Source organism: Phalangium opilio, unplaced genomic scaffold (genome assembly GCF_054372755.1).
Source record: "Phalangium opilio isolate 3A_F unplaced genomic scaffold, DU_Popi_V2 ptg000041l_1, whole genome shotgun sequence".
Classification (NCBI taxonomy): Eukaryota; Metazoa; Arthropoda; class Arachnida; order Opiliones; family Phalangiidae; genus Phalangium; species Phalangium opilio.
This window is the reverse complement of record NW_028324165.1, coordinates 5,465,908-5,482,707: the sequence shown is the minus strand read 5'-3', so window position 1 is coordinate 5,482,707 and position 16,800 is coordinate 5,465,908. Positions and strand designations below refer to the sequence as shown.

At 36.1% G+C, this 16,800-nt stretch overlaps 2 protein-coding genes across 2 annotated transcripts in view; both read right to left on the bottom strand.

The window, feature by feature from the left end:
* LOC149679538 (uncharacterized) overlaps window positions 1-16,800 on the bottom strand; it is a 32,581-nt gene that overhangs the window by 6,100 nt on the left and 9,681 nt on the right. The gene's annotated exons all lie outside the window — the stretch shown is intronic.
* On the bottom strand, window positions 9,550-14,561 carry LOC149679542 (uncharacterized). Its single transcript, XM_089835328.1, has 5 exons — window positions 12,954-14,561; window positions 12,707-12,871; window positions 12,482-12,650; window positions 11,796-12,347; window positions 9,550-11,738 (listed from the first exon to the last, which is right to left on the bottom strand). Exons 1-4 carry the CDS (start codon window positions 13,035-13,037, stop codon window positions 12,064-12,066), a joined length of 702 nt encoding a protein of 233 aa, XP_089691454.1. The 5' UTR covers window positions 13,038-14,561; the 3' UTR covers window positions 9,550-11,738; window positions 11,796-12,063.

The following is a 16,800-nucleotide window of genomic DNA, read 5'->3' as shown; positions in this document are numbered from 1 at the left end:
AAGTCCCCCATTTTTCGCCAAGAAATCCATACTCTCGGAATCAGATGTCAGAAATTCTCCCATTATCCAAGTCAAAATAATGTCCTCTGATATAAGAGCTTTTTCCCCGCGAAGTATAGAAAGGTATAAATCAAGCTTGTAAAAATCCAGACTACTACAGAAAATATTCTCCTTATCGAGTGCGTCTAGCCATTTCTTAACTACTGGATCCTCGGCTGCCTATAGATAACCATCAACGACGTTAGAGAAATATTCAGTATTAAACAAGGAAATATAGATTTACCAAATTTTTCAGATAGTCGAAAGCTCCGCTTTCTTTGGCCATAATAGGTGGAATTCCCGATTTGATCAAGTCCGATAGGGTGTCGATGTAATTGTAGCTTTCCGTCGTGAACTCCGTCCTCAAGAAGCAACCCAAGAAAAACAGAATGAAAGTCACTCCGATCAGCCATGACGAAGCGAGCAGACGACGCGTAATATTGGGCGAAATGGCGGGAATCCCTACGGAACATAGTTATTTCAACAATAATATTTCTAGCTTTATTTCGTGTCCATAACACCCTGTGGGCTATATTTCGTGTCAATAACACCCAGTGGGCTATATTTCAATGCATAGAGAGGTGGTGGCTAGCCTCTATGTCACAGCTAACCGACAACGCCCTACACTAACTATTACCAATAACCTCACCAAGTTTTGATGGAAAGGGTAAACCGGGTAATACCACGGAGGAAAACTCCCTTGACAAGAGGGGAGAGAACTTGCAAACTCTACGCAGAAGGGTTTGTTCCCAGGTTTTTCACCTGGTGCCACAGTCCGGAACCGAACCCGGGACCCTCTTGCTACAAGGCAAAAGTGCTGACAATTTCACCACCTCAACTGCTTAAGGTACTAGCTATCTCTCGAAATTAACAGAAAACAATTTCATATTCGAAGTAGACTCGCGCTTATGCGAATTATTTTCCGATTTACGAGAACTTAATTGCTTACGTTCGGCGCACAATAGCGACGCGTTCTCCCAGACATTTTCCATAGTTTCTTGGGCCATTTTCTTGACAGCTTTCTTTGTGGGCAACGATTTGTATTTGTTCTTTACGATAGAGTGAATAACGAGCAAAAGTGACAGAAAGGCCACGGTTGACAATATTAAAATCAGGACCTTATTGATCCAAGAAATTAATTCGGTTAACTGCCTTGGGAGTGGATTGTAATTGTTCGAAATTTACTGGAGTGTCCATATTTAAGAAGGACATGGAAGTCGACATGATTTTTTTCGGGGCGGCGGACACTATTATTATTCTGGCGGTATAGAAGACCGGAGACGGACTGAAATGTTCCTGTTGACCATCGAAAAACGAGCGTGGCATGGTCATCATGATAATATTAGCTTTCTGAAACCGGAGTTTGGGTGTTAAAATCTTTGCTTCTGTAGACTGAAATTAGTGTCAGACTTCACTTTCACTTACGTTGAAAAAATTAGGTTCAGTAGTTATTTTAGAACTATTAGTATAGTCCACTTTGTGTCCTTCGTAAATTGACCTAAATCCATCCATTATAAAAAAATATTATTATACACTATTTAACTGATATGCGTTTGTCAGAGATGATTAGAAGATGCACTTTAAAAACTTATGAAATTATTGTAGTTTGTAGTTTTTCCGATTAATAGATAGATTTTCGAAACCCGATTCAATTAATCGAAGATTTAACGACCAGTATTAATCGAATAAATGAAATTCAGTATTTTCAAATAAAGACCATTTTTATCCGTTCAGAATTAAACAAGAGGAATAATATACAAATTTTTTAATATTCGCAATGCACCAGTTTCGCCGAAAAAGCGCATAAAAACACTTCTTTCTCGTTTAACCCAATTAATCGAACTTTATTCAATAGGCCAGGACAGATAGGCTAAAAAAGGGCTTGACCTAGAACATAAAGATGAAAATTGGTACATGTGTTGTTTTTGACCAACAAAAAATATACCAAAAGTCCCCTGCTGTAGAGCGCGAGCGTTCGCCGCCATCTTGGAAAATGGCCGCCGGGAATGCCAGCTTCAATGTATTCCACATTCTTCTTCAAAAATTAGGAAAATTGGTACATAATATGATTGTAACCATTTGAACATCATAGTAAAATTTTGCAGCTCTGAGTTTGACAGTTCAGTCGCCATATTGGAAAATGGCCGCCGTGAATGCTGGGTGCACTATATTTCACCATGTTGTTGGAAAATTATGAAAATTTATTGATATTGTAATCAGAGATGTGTGAACCTCATTGTAAAATATTGAAGCCATTCATGAGATAGTTTGGCCGCCATGTTGGAAAATGGCCGCCGGGAATGTCATTTAGATACAGTATATTTTTCAAAATTTATGAAAATTGGTAAATATATTGTTGAAGACCGTTTAAACATCATACTTGAATATTGAAGACGTGCTGCTGATAGTTTGGGCGCCATCTTGGAAAATGACTGAGGGAAATGGCAAATATATTATCTATACATAAATTTTTTATACATTTATTTATTGAGTATGAAAGTATTAAACACCATAAAAGTAACTATTTCTAAGTCTAAGTTATCAACCCCATCTATAAAAATGGTCTCTGAAAGATTACTATCCTAAAATCTGAAACACAGAAAAGCAAAGCTATATTACTCAGATGTTGATTAGGTAATATCGTTTAATATGGGGTTGATACATTCTAGTGTAGTTAAGGATTAGATTTAAGACACGTTTTGAACATTTCGTTCATATTTATCGTCATCCTGAAGATTTTTTTTTTATTTTAACTAATACCTTGACAATGACCGCACATTGCCTAGAAATCCAATCCCGATCGTCTACATTCACAGTTCTTTACACAAGATGTTCTGCAGATTGCAGGTACAAGTAATGAGTGTTATAAGCTCATCTGATGGAGGAAGAAGAGTGGTGTGAATGGGTCTTCGACTTTCGCGATCGCGAACACCATTCCCTCTGTTCAGGATTAAATCGTTTCCTAGCTATTGTTGACTTACTATTGTCATTAAAAACTCTCAACGTATTTGTAAGATGTTGATTATCTGTCATTACTTCAAACTTCGCCTTATCATAACCACATCCAGTTACAGCATGTGATCTCTGAACCTTTTTTTTTCTCAATTGTCTTGATTTGAGATTCTCTTCTTGGTGTGGTTTTGGTTTCAGATTTAAGAATGAAGACGTTCCAATAGCTAAAGGATCAAGATATTCCGCTAGGAAACGATTTAAAACCCGAAGAATGGGTATGGGTTCGCAATCCCGAATCCAAAGACCAATTCACTCCACTCAAGACCAACTTTTAATACACATTATCTTAGTGCAGAACCTCTTGTGTAAAGAACTGTGAATGTAGACGATCCGAATAAGTTTGCTCAGCAATGCGTGGACATTGTCGCGGTACGCTGTGATGGAGCAGAGCAAAAGGGTTTGTCGTGGCTGAGGGGTCCGAGTTCAGGGTGCCGGTTCGGGAGTTGCTTGTGTTCGCCCTTGGTTCAGACCGTTCCATGCCCCACCGGTTTTGCTAGGCCGCTTCGCCCCCGCCCAGGTGTTACCTTAATTGGCTTTCCCCGCCGTTGGCAACACTCTGAGGGTCCTGGATACATTGCATGGGCCGTATGGCACTGCAACCATCTGACTGGGCTCGCCGCTGACGGTGTCCAGCTTCTGTCACCTGCTCAAGGGGCGTTTGTCGGACCCGCTGGCCGATCCCGTGTGCCTTGACGGCTGTTCCGCAGGTTCAATTTGGAATATGGTAAGAGAAAAAATCCTCAGGCTGACGATGAATATGCACGAAATGTTAGAGATTTGTCTTAAATCTAATCTTTAACAACACGAGAATCTATAAACCCCATATTAAATTGTATTCCCATATGCAGAGAATTACGGCTTTCAATAACTTTTCTTTCTTTCAGAATTTAGGGTGTTTATTACGTTGATGAAAATAATCTACTCAATATAGGAATTACGAAAAGATTCATGCATTTGAAATATATTTAGCATTTCCCGCAGTCATTTTCCAAGATGGCGCCCAAACTATCAGTAGCACGTCTTCAATATTCAAGTATGATGTTTAGACGGTCTTCAACAATATATTTACCAATTTTCATAATTTTTGAAAAATACACTGTATCTAAATGACATTCCCGGCGGCCATTTTCCAACATGGCGGCCAAACTATCTCATGAATGGCTTCAATATTTTACAATGAGGTTCACACATCTCAGATTACAATATCAATAAATTTTCATAATTTTCTAACATGGTGAAATATAGTGCACCCCAGCATTCACGGCGGCCATTTTCCAATATGGCGACCGAACTATCAAACTCAGAGCTGTAAAATTTTACTATGAAGTTCAGGTGGTTACAATCATAACATGTACCAATTTTCATAATTTTTAAAGAAGAATGTGGAATACATTGAATCTGGCATTCCCGGCGGTCATTTTCCAAGATAGCGGCGAAAGCTCGCGCTCTACAGCAGGGGACTTTTAGTATGTTTTTGTTGGATCAAAAATAACACATGTACCAATTTTCATCTTTATGTTCAAATGTTCTAGGTCAAACCCTATAAGTCCTGGGCTACAAACTATTTTGAAATTTACTTCAAGTTGAGGGATCGTTTTAAATAATCCTCCGTGACTTTGTACCATAAGACGTAGCTATCCAACTGCCACGATTCCTAACAAGAAAAATAAGAGTTTATAGTTATAAGAATTGTGTGACTCGAGAAATAGTGTTGACAAGAAGTGATATCTAGTTTATTAGGGTGAAAGTGTAGGATGTCTAAGTATTTGCGCGCCACAGTCCCAGTCCCCCTTTCAAAGGGGAGACGTAACAGAAGGCTGGGTTATTTCGCCTCTCCACAGTCGGAAAATACGTAATTTTCGTCATTCGCGTCGCGCTGTCTTGAGATTTCAAGAACCAATGAGATGCTGTTTGTAATTTAGAGGCGGAGATTAACTTCAGAAATGTGGGGAATTTATACCTTCTCCTAATAAACTAGATATCACTTCTTGATGTTGATAAACTCACCTCAATTGTCGATACGTTAATTCGAGTCTCTTGGGCGTGTCTATAATAATTATTTAATTTTAAAGTCCACTTCGACATTTGTAAATTGAAAACGCAAATTCTACCTGTATTTAAAATATCGATTATTTCCAAGAAATTCCATTTCGTTCAGCGCCATTTTGGGCTGAACCTAAATAAATTCTAGCTTGTACAATCCGAAAGGCAACGGCAAAATTACGAAAAAGCGTTAAAACGTGATGGGTCTCAAATTTTAAAGTGATAATAATTTAACAGGATTAAAAAAATTGGTACTCCAATTTGAGTACCATTTCGGTCTCCGGCATTTCAAGTCTAGTATCGTAAAGAGTACGGGTAATAAGTCAATAATAACATTTTAACTGTCCTTGTTGTTAACCACACATTCCCGCTATTGATTCTGTTTCCATAGTAACTGAAATACAAGGGGTGAATAATTAATATAAGTTTTTCATAAATTTATTAACTAAGTATTATGGAATTACTCTGAAGTCCACTACGAAAAGCGATATAGGAGGAGCCATAGATTCGCACCAACGTTGTCCCGTAAATATTTATGCTCAGTGAGAACAGAGAAAATATTACACATGTGTAAAATTCTCTCTGGTAAGAAGCAAACCTTGTTATTTCAGTTTCTCGTAGCCCGCTTGAATATTGCGCTCACGTATGCAAATTGCTCGCGATATATGTTGAGTGAGCAGCTTTTGTTCGTGAGCGTGCAGTTGGCTATGCTACCACTAAATAGGCTCCTTCTGACGCCAAGTAAGAGGTAGCCTATGGTAAGCTGGTTAGTTATTCATGTTACTGAATAAATTCATGGTTTTCTTAATACATTTTTACAAGAGTCATTATAACCTAATCAATATTTTTACTGTAAATAAAACCCAGATTAGACAAGCTGCAAGTGGTAATTTTTAGCATGGAATAGAATATATTTTCAGCTGAAATATTTACCTGTTCTAAGATTGGATTCTCGTGTTCAACGAAAATGGAATAAGGGTTGTTCGACTTTTCAAACAACTTGATTCAACCTCTAAATTATTTTTGGGAAAGCGCTTACCGTCTCTGTTTTTACCTCTCCGACTGACCATGACGTCACGGAGAGGTATTACACTGGACGCGTCTGTCTGTCTCCGCGTTCGCAGTTCGCAGATAGCAATACTGTGTTCTACTCCATTATCATTGTTAGAATTAAGGAGTACGCGGCGATCGACTAGGGTTACGATACTACCATATAATTAATTTAATTGCATTTAAAGATAATCATTATTTTACCTCATATTTCAATATAATTATGATTTTCCCTGCTATTTCTTGATAATTATGATTTTCCCCTGCTATTACCAGATAATTATGATTTTCCCCTGCTATTACCAGATAATTATGATTTTTCCCTTGTATTTCAAGATAGTTAATATTTTCCCTGATATTTCATTATAGCTACGATTTTTTAATTGCTATTTCTAGATAATTATGATTTTCCCTGATATTTCATTATAGCTACTATTTTTCCTTGCTATTTCTAGATAATTATGATTTTCCCTGATATTTCTAGATAATTAATATGTTTCAATATGTTACATCTTGAACCGAACTGAACTTAACTATATTAGCATAAAAAAGCTAGTCGTCAACTCGTTGTGTTATCAGTAAAAAAACATCTTTCTATTGTATAAAAAGACAGGTTGTCCATGTAAAGGCATCCAGTTCGTTAACAGCTATGTAATACGATAAGTTCCATTTACATATAACGCGCAATAATCTTGTTTGTAAATAAATGATCTTAGAACTTAAATACTACGTTTAATCACTTCTAACCTACTTCGGACATAACACAATATAATTAATATTTTCCCTTGTATTTCAAGATAATTAATATTTTCCCTTGAATTTCAAGATAATTAATATTTTCCCTTGAATTTCAAGATAATTAATATTTTCCATTGTATTTCAAGATAATTAATATTTTCCCTTGTATTTCAAGATAATTAATATTTTCCCTTGTATTTCAAGATAATTGTAATTTTCCCTGATATTTCAAGATAGTTATGATTTTTCCCAGATATTTCATTATAATTACGATTTCCCCTGATATTTCTAGATAATTATGATTTTCCATAATATTTCCATATAGTTACGATTTTCCCTAGTATGTTTCTTTGACCCAAACCAATTCCACGATATTCCCAGATCATCCATTTTTTCCATACAAACATCCAAAATAACGCTTATTTTAAGTGTACTTACGGTTTCACGTACATTACACTCTTGAATATTCCATACAATATAAATTTACAATCCCTCCATGCCATTATCCTTGAAAAATACTACGCATCTTAAACTTAAACTTCCGCTGTAGAATACTTCCGGTCGCTCATCAACTGGCGAGAAAAATAAATTACGGCTTAATTGCTTTCCCTTTAAACATTGGATTACTTAAAAAAGAATATAACATTGACTCTATCATACGAGTTTTAGCCTGTCAAACAGTGGGCATTTCAGGGGTCTTTTTATGTGCGCAATAAAACTATTATCAATTCAATTATCATTGTGAAAACACATTCCTCAAGTTCAGTTGCCACATTTTCAGACATTAGAAACCGTAAATAAATACAAAACAATTATAGCTATACCCTTTATTTGTTTACAACAACATAAAATACATGAATTTCTTTAGATACAGAATGAATGCAAAAAGACATCGGCTAAAAGCTCGTTTATGAATAGAACGAACGAGATGGTTGAAATGTAGCGTTCACTGCGGCTTTTGTGTCGTCGCACAAATTTTTCTTTCATTGTACATAAACAGAATTATCGGGAATATTGCTTATTTATATAGACAAAATTCTTATTTTAAAGTGTTGGTTAATTTCTATTAATATATAACTTGGAATTTGATTGAAGTGTCTAAGAGATTTCACAATGAGTTAGGATAACACACGTTTCCAACAATTATCACCTAGTTCAAACACTTTTAATTTTAAAGAACTGTTTCACCCTGCAATTTCCTTAACACAACTGGATTTAGTTGAATATAAACAATCGTGTAAGTCGCTCCTATTCCCAGAAACGATAAAAACAACCGTCTAGTAATCAGGAACAAACCGGCAATTTTCACCCCAAAGCCTTCCCCTTGCAATTGCGACTTGATGAACATATAATTGTGCATTCTTCCCTTAGACAGATAATCCTTCGACAATGTCAACAGTTTTTCGGATACTTCACTCATGGCTTCCGGTATTTTAGCAGCGCAAATCGTAATTAAACACGCAATCATGATGTCCTGCAACAAATTGGGAACCCAAGCAAAATTTATAGCCAAGGGTTCGCCGTCTACATTATCGAGGGTTGTAATGTAAAATATTAGACAGCTGAACGTGGAGTACAACGCACCGCAGAACCATAAAGCTAGAAGTCTTGCCACTACGTTATTTATTCGACGAATGTGGTTAACCACGAATAGAAAGTGATCGTTAAACACATCCAATTGCCGAGGGTTCGAAGTATCTTCCAAAATCACCGTTAAATATTGCGCCGATTCGGCCGTGTATAGAAAGGCCAACAAAAGTGTTATCACAATGAATAGTCTTAACGCGAGAAGACTCAGTATTTCCAATGAATAAAAGAGCAAGGCGCAAGTTGTTTCCATTAATGGCGTAACGTTCAGGTTTGAGTCGAAATTTAGAATAAGAGCCCTCGTGAAATTTAGGGTTGGATTGTGACCATTCGCTACTGCGGGCTCGAACGCTAGATGTATGGCTAAAACTACAACGTTGAACAATACAGCCATGATAGCGCACCACATAATTTTCTTATTAATCGCCCCTTGGGTAGAAATATTATTGAAACGAGAGATACCAAGAATAATTTTCCGAATTTCTTTGCGTTTGTGCACGATAATGTATATCGAAATCAAATAACCAATTATTGCGAGCATTTTGACATTCATGATGTGACGATCATTGGGATGGTAATAAAAAGTGGCTAACCTCATAACGAAAAAGTACTTCGAAATGAACACCGATGACCAGAAATAGATACTGATAAATAATGGTGTGTTTGAACCAAGTACGGGTAGACGCGAAGATATGTAATCTTCCTCGGTTAAACTTTTAATTTTACTTGATGAAAATTTGCGAATTGTTGCACCCATGACTAAAATTACTTCGTGTGCTTGATCGTCTTTTTGTTAATGAACGAAAATATTTTTTCTTTAAGGCAAGAAGTACCTCAGAGTTTGGTAAGCAAATACGAGTATGGTGAAAACGAAAAATATTTATTTAATACAACATAAAATGTTTACAAGAAAAAAAATTGCGGGATAAATTCAACCACACCCTTTATGTACTTACAATAACATAGAAAATTCAAGAGTGATCTCTCATAATTTAATTTGACACATTTCGTAATTATTAATAGTTCCATAAACTTATTATCTACCGTTAAGTATATATATTATTTCTTTAGGAGATAACCCTCTCACAAAAACTGGAATTAAATTCTGTTTGATAATAACGCCGTGAGAGCTTTCCCTATTGTGTACTATTAGTATGAAACATGAGATTTTAAAATAAAGCACTCCCCTATTGCCCGGATTTACAATTCTGTTATATTACATTATAAATATTTATGTTCATTAAAGGGTTAGCGTCAAAATATAGTTACATTACACTATAAATATTTATATTCACTAAAGAATAGTGTCATAATAGCTATATTACACTATAAGTATTTATATTCAATATTGGGGTAGTGTTAAAATAGTTATAGTACACAATTTTTTTAATTACATAAAGGAGTAGTGTTAAAATAGTTCTACAATAAATATTATATTTAAAAAAGGGATAATGTCTTGAACTTAAGTTTAGTAACAGGTTTTAAATTGAAAATACACTTAGTGCAAAATTCATGAGCCGGGAAAATGCTACCTAAACTACAGTTGTAACAATTTTATCCATAGTACAATTTTTAGCCTACATGAATATGCCAGAAATAACCGATAATTAACTATAAGTAACATTTTGCAACAAAAAGTATGTCACTAAATGAGAAAGGTTAACGAAGGTCTGTTTCTGCAGAGAGAATTTATAATAGGGAGTGGAAGCTCTTGCCCTTGACAGTGCTAAATACTAAGTAGCTCAAACAAGTAAGTAGGCTGCGACGCTAAAACTGGCCAGGTAAATTTCCGGTCACATGAATCTCCTTTAATTTTAAAGTTTGCCCTCAATCACTGTTGGTTGTACAATTACCCAATAAGGGTTCGCGATTTTGAGTGTGACTGGCGCCATTTGGAGTTATTTTAAGTCAGATGTTTCCCTTTCCCCAAAAAGGTAGTGTCTATCTCCCCTAGACCCTCCCGCAACATTTTAGACCCACCCTAGAGGGAGGGGCCACAAAAAATAGTACCGGAAATAGACCTGGCCAGTTTTGTTGATCACGTGATTTTTCAGCTACATAATATTCTTCAGTTTCCACTCCCTAATATAAATTCTCTCTGGTTTCTGAGTACAACATCATTTCCGCCAAAGCAATGTGTCTTGTCAAACACTGTCGTAGAAGCGACCATTTTTATGGCAAAGCCAATTGCTATAAACACCAAGGAGAATTAAGCTTTAGAGTTTCCTGGAACTTTCTTATTCGTTTCCATGTAAATCCCCTTGGGAGAAACCTTCCCAAAGGGAAGCATTTAGCATTGCGGATATTTGAAGTGTCATATTGCGATTATTTTACTTATGATCCACGAAATTTCTTCAAACTCATGATCGTTGGATCAAACGTAACAGAGACTGAAGAATGAAATGTAGCAAAACCAAGTCTAGGTAATGAATTATAGAAAATACTTCGGATATCCCTAACCCAATCTCGAGCCAAAACAAAAATGTATAAATATACATTTTTTAACAATGAGGACGAGATTTTTAAAACAGAATAAGTGTTAATGGTCTCCTTGAATATAACGTGGACAATATTAAGTACCAAATTGAAAAGCTAGCTACCATTACAGGGTGGAGACGGTGACCCTAGAAATTGTAACGTACGTTCTTCGCACGTATTTCTGATAGCTATGGACTGTATGATGAGGACATGGGAATGTCATACACGATTGCCTATTTTAGCATGTGAATGATATATTAATGTATGAATGAGGAATTCTTCATTTATTCAAGGATTTATCTCGACAGCTTTTCCTTTCAATATACCTAGACATTAAAAACTCTACCAGAATATCCGTGCTTTACGACTAACAAGATTACTAAAATAATAGGATGGTTGTATAGGATAATTAATTACATTCAAATCTTATTTGAATAATTATTCTCTATATGTTAGAGAGTGAATTTAAAATAACCTAACACGAAGTGATTTCGTTCGTTTTGCATAGTTCGAAGAAAAAAAATTTATTCTGGTCTTGGAATTCTATTTCTTCGTATTCTTAACTATTTATTATTGAACGTTTAGGGAGTTAGTAGAAGATTATTTCGGTAAAGACAACGGCTACTGTTCCTGACAACAGCACGAGAAGCAAGTAGAAAGGAACACTGACGCTACTCAGGTCCAAGGCTTCAGTGCTTTTCAATGGTCTCTTCCACTTCAACGGTTCAAGGGAGCGATGTGAAAATTGCTCCTGATACTTGAAAACTTGCTTCTCGAACATCGACTCCACCCTGCAATGCAACAGAAGTCAAGGATGTTAATCGTTTTATGATAAAACTGACACTGACATCAGTTGGGCGTTCAATTGTGGTATGCTTCCGATCCAAGAGGTGTTGAAAATGAAGTGTTTGTAGTCGAGGTTAAGAGCCTGTTGCGAAAAGTAAAATCCTCCTTTTCTCACCACGAGCTCTTTCGTCTCTTTATCAATGTACATCGACACCAAAGGCATCAAGTCTGCGTTTATGATCAGAACTTTTTTCCCCGAAAAAATTGTAACGAACTGATCAATCTCGTCAATTTTGAAGAAATCGAGCAGTTTTTCCTCATCGAAAGCGTCTAGCCATTCCTTAACAACTGGGTCTCCGGCCGCCTGTTACAAACCAATGACGTCAGAAGAATAGTCACCCGATCTTTAATTGATTTGAAATCTTCGGGGTTCAAAAATTCCGGCTCAATTCCCGATTTGATCAAATCCGAGAGGGTGTCAATGCAATCGTAACTTTCCGTCGTAAACTCCGTACACAAGTAACAACCCAAGAAGAACAGAATGAAAGTCACTCCGATAAGCCACGACGAAGCGAGCAGACGACAAGTAATGTGGGGTAAAACGGCGGGAATCGCTGCGAAAGATAAATATCCTATTCAATTTATATCTGATTAATGGAGGGCCATCTTTCGAAATTATGGGGGTTAATTGTATTTGTTATACGAAGGTGAATTCATTTTAAATTTTAGGGAAGACGTAATTGCTTACGTTCGGCGCACAAGAGCGAGGCGTTTTCCCAGACATTTTCCAACGTTTCTTGGGCCATTTTCTGGGCAACTTTCTTGGTGGGCAACGATTTGTATTTGTTAGTTACGATGGAGTGAATGACGAATAAAATTGACAGCAGGACCAAGGTTATCGCGATTAAACTCACTACCTGAATGAAGCAAGAACTAAACTCAATGATTTAGGTTTTTATTGATCAAAATTTACTTCGTTGTCCATATTTAAGAAGGACCAGAAAGTGGACGTGACTGTCACTTTGGGGCTGGACACGATTATCAGCTTATCTATTCCGACGGGTGGAGACGGATTGAAATGGTCCAATCGACTGCGGAAAAATGAGTTTGACTCTGGGGCCCAGATAATATGAGATTTCTAAAACCGTACAAAAGGGTTAATTTCTTTGTACTTCGTTTCTTATTCAGAGTGTTTTAATTTTAACCGTAAAATCGAATACCTTGAATAAATTTGGTTCATCGTATAATTTATGAAGGTAATTGTAGTCAATATTTTTCCCTTTGAAATAAAGCCTAAAAGTCATCGACAAAATTTAATTGCAATACAATGTTAACATTGGTTAATAATAGTCCATAATCTGAGATTCGTTTCTGAGAGTTTGTTAACGTTGCGTAATGAACTTGAGAAAACGTTATCGTGAATTTTAGGAATAAACAGGGATAGATTTAATTTTAGATGTAGGAATGGAGAACAGAGTAATCTGGGCGCGCGTCAAAGTCCTGGACCCCCTTCCCCGGGGAGGGAGGGGGTATTAAAGAAAAGGCGGGTCATAGCGACAGAGGTGAAAAGGAATTACGTATTTTTCGCCGTCCCCGTCAGCTACGTCATCAAAACGTAGTTCAAGTGAGCCAATAAGATAATTTAAACTTTTCGTTACGTGTTGGAGGGACGGGCTCAATACTGGGCTATGAGTGGGACTGAAGTAAATACTAACCGTTCTCCATTCCTACTTCTAAAATTAAATCTATCCCTGGAATAAAGCAATGAATTTGGCGGGAGACGGGTGTGCCAATAGTTTTTTTTTTCACTTTTGTATAAGATAACCATTAAAAACGAAAGTTAATTACTCGTCCCTATTAATCGATTCAAAATTAGCTTAATTGAAAAAGAACAATCTATATAATAAAATGGGCAAGGACTACAAATTACCAAAATTTATTTTGCCTTATTTTCCTAGTTACTTTTATTGTTCCTGAACATCTTATAAATTCTTTATTTTTCTCTAAAATCAATAACGCCATTCTTTTTGATTAATCGTCTAAAAAATCTCGAATAATCTTTGGTACGAATGTAATCGACTAATATTTCGAATTTTCCAATTTTCGGCACGCCCAGTTGCTCGAAGAAGAAAGCGAGGGTTAGAGCATTAAGTGAATTCTGTCTCGTTCGATCCAATTAAAAGGTATGGGAATTTACAATTTCATATCATATTTTACCACGAAAGTGGTATTATATTACACTTTCAAGTCTCTACTTTCAAAATATCACGTTTTTAATATAATTGAACCAAATTTTATATTTTTAAAATCCATTGGCAAATCACGAAAACTCAGCTTCGATATATCAACAATGTTGTCTTGTCGAGCTTGTTTCCCCTGTTTTATGACATCACTATGACGTGAAGAAAAAAAGCGCGGGGATCCTATACGCGCGAGGTATACGCGTCTCGAGCTTTGTCCATGCTTCTCCCCTGTCTAAACTCTGGGTCTGATAGCGGAGAGAGTGGCACCATCTCGCTTCTGTGAGTCAAAAACAGGAAAACGTTTTAGCCTTTCTTAAAAAGTGGATTTCAAATAATTTCATATGAAGCATTTTCAAATGCATATTGCTAAATAACCAGAAATCGGAGAATTAAAAGCTTGGTATTTTTGAATTCACAGTAATTAATTCTATCTTTTGCTATATAAATCAGAGGTTTTTCAAACGAAGCTTCCCATACCCTTTAATATTCTATTGAAATTCGAGGTGTGAAATTTACTTTATATTGAGAAATCGTTTTAAATATCCTTCCATGAATTTCATACTTTCATCCCAGTCCTGATTACAAATGAAAAAGTAAATTTGTCATCAATAAAACAATCTTAATTAAGAGAGACTGAAATATCCAGGACTGATAAGAGATGAAAGTTTAGTTGTCATTAGGAAATCAATTTTAATTTCGAAATACTGAAAACTCGCTTCAACAACAACAACAAAAAAAGTCACGGATTTTCATAAACTCACCATTTTAGGGCCAGATGTTGTACAATTAATAGTTGTCTCTTGAGTGTACCTTTAATAAAACTAAATTTTCAAATAAATTAAATTGAGGATTTCAAAATTTAAATTCTACCTGTATTTGAAAAATCGATCATTTCCGACAAATTTAATTTCGTTCGTTGCCATTTTGGGGTTCAATTAAATCCTTGCAGGGACAATCCGAAAACTTCAAAAGCTGTAAAAGGTTGATAACTGGAACATAAATGAAGCATAAGTGTACATTTTTGCAAGCCTTTTATTTCCAGGTAAGCTGCCCGTATTTTAAAGGCATTGGTTTAAGCTAGTTTACTATAAATGGCCGCAATAGAAGAGTTTCATTTGATATGTTGCACATGAATATTTTAAAATTTCAGTGTTTATGAAATAACTAGCTGTTACCCGCGGCGTCGCTCGCGTGTAATAGGAACTTCCATTAAAATGATATGAAGAATGGGTTGATTTTACTGATGACTAATATTTTTGCAGCACCCTAGGAGCGAAGGCACTCTGCATTGCCCGTCAGCCCGTCGGGACATTTTTTATTACTTTTCACGCGGATATTATTCCATTAAGAAGAGTTTTTAAATTTCTGGCAGCTATTTAAAAAGATGGCAACAAATCGAACCCGAAAGACCATTCAGCCCGTCTATAAGTTAAAGGAAACCAGTGTCGGTTGTTGCGTAGAGAAGAATTTTTACATTTCTGGGCGCCATTTATTAAGATGGCGGCTGATTGGAAAAATCTTTCTTAGTACGCCCCTACTACTTATGAGCAACGCTCTTGCAAATTTTCAGCCTTCTAGGGCAAGCGGTTTAGGCTGAGCGTTGATTATCAGTCAGTCTGTCAGTCACTCAGGACTTTGATTTATATAGATATAGAAGATAGAGATCCAGCGTTCATTTTCAGCCAATAGCTGTTTCTCTCCCAATAGGGTAAATTTTGGCGTACGAGTCGAACCTAAACCGGAGATTTGAGAAAAATTATCGCGAGGTGGCGAATGTGTCGCCCTTCTTCAGTATTGCTACACAAGAGAGGGGAGTCCCAAATCCCGCTTTTAGTTACTTCCTAGGCTAATTTAATGGACTTCTCACAAGAGGTATAATATACAAATTTTTCATTATTAGTAATGCACCATTTTCGCCGAACAAGCGAGAACTAGCGCTTAAAAACACTTCCTTCTCGTTCGACCCAATTAATCGAAATTCGATTTATTGGATCAAACGAGATTATCGAATCTTATTCCAACTATTTTGAAATTTACTTCAAGTTGAGGGATCGTTTCAAATAATCCTCCGTGACTTTGTACCATAAGACGAAGCTATCCAACTGCCACGATTTCAAACAAGAATAATTATGAGCTTATAATTATAAGAATTGTGTGACTCGAGAATTAGTGTTGATAAACTCACCTCAATTGTTGATACGTTAATTCGAGTCACTTGCGCGTATCTGTAATAGTTACTAAATTTTTAAGTCCACTTCGACATTTGTAAATTGAAAATGCAAATTCTACCTGTATTTAAATTATCTATCATTTCCCAAAAATTCCATTTCGTTCAGCGCCATTTTGGGCTGAACTTAAATTAATTCTAGCTTGTACAATCCGAAAGGCAAAGGAAAAATTACGAAAAACCGTTAAAACGTGATGTCTCTCAAATTTTAAAGCGATAATAGTTTAAATAGAATTAAAAAAAATTTATACACCAATTTGAGTACCGTTTTGGTCTCCGGCATTTCAAATCTCAAACCGTAAAGAGTACGGGTAATGAGTCAATAATATCATTTTAACTGCTCTATTTGTTTAACCACACATTCCCGCTATTGATTCTGTTGCCATAGTAACTGAAATACAAGTGGTGAATAATTAATATAAGTTTTTCGTGAAATAATTAACTAACATGAATAAGTATTATTACCCTGTAGTCCACTACCAACCAAAGCGATAGGAGGAGTCATAGATTGGCGCCACTCGTGCCCCGTAAATTCTATACTCAGTAAGAATCAAACTTTGTTATTTGGGAGTGGCTTTCAGTTTCTCATAGCCCGCT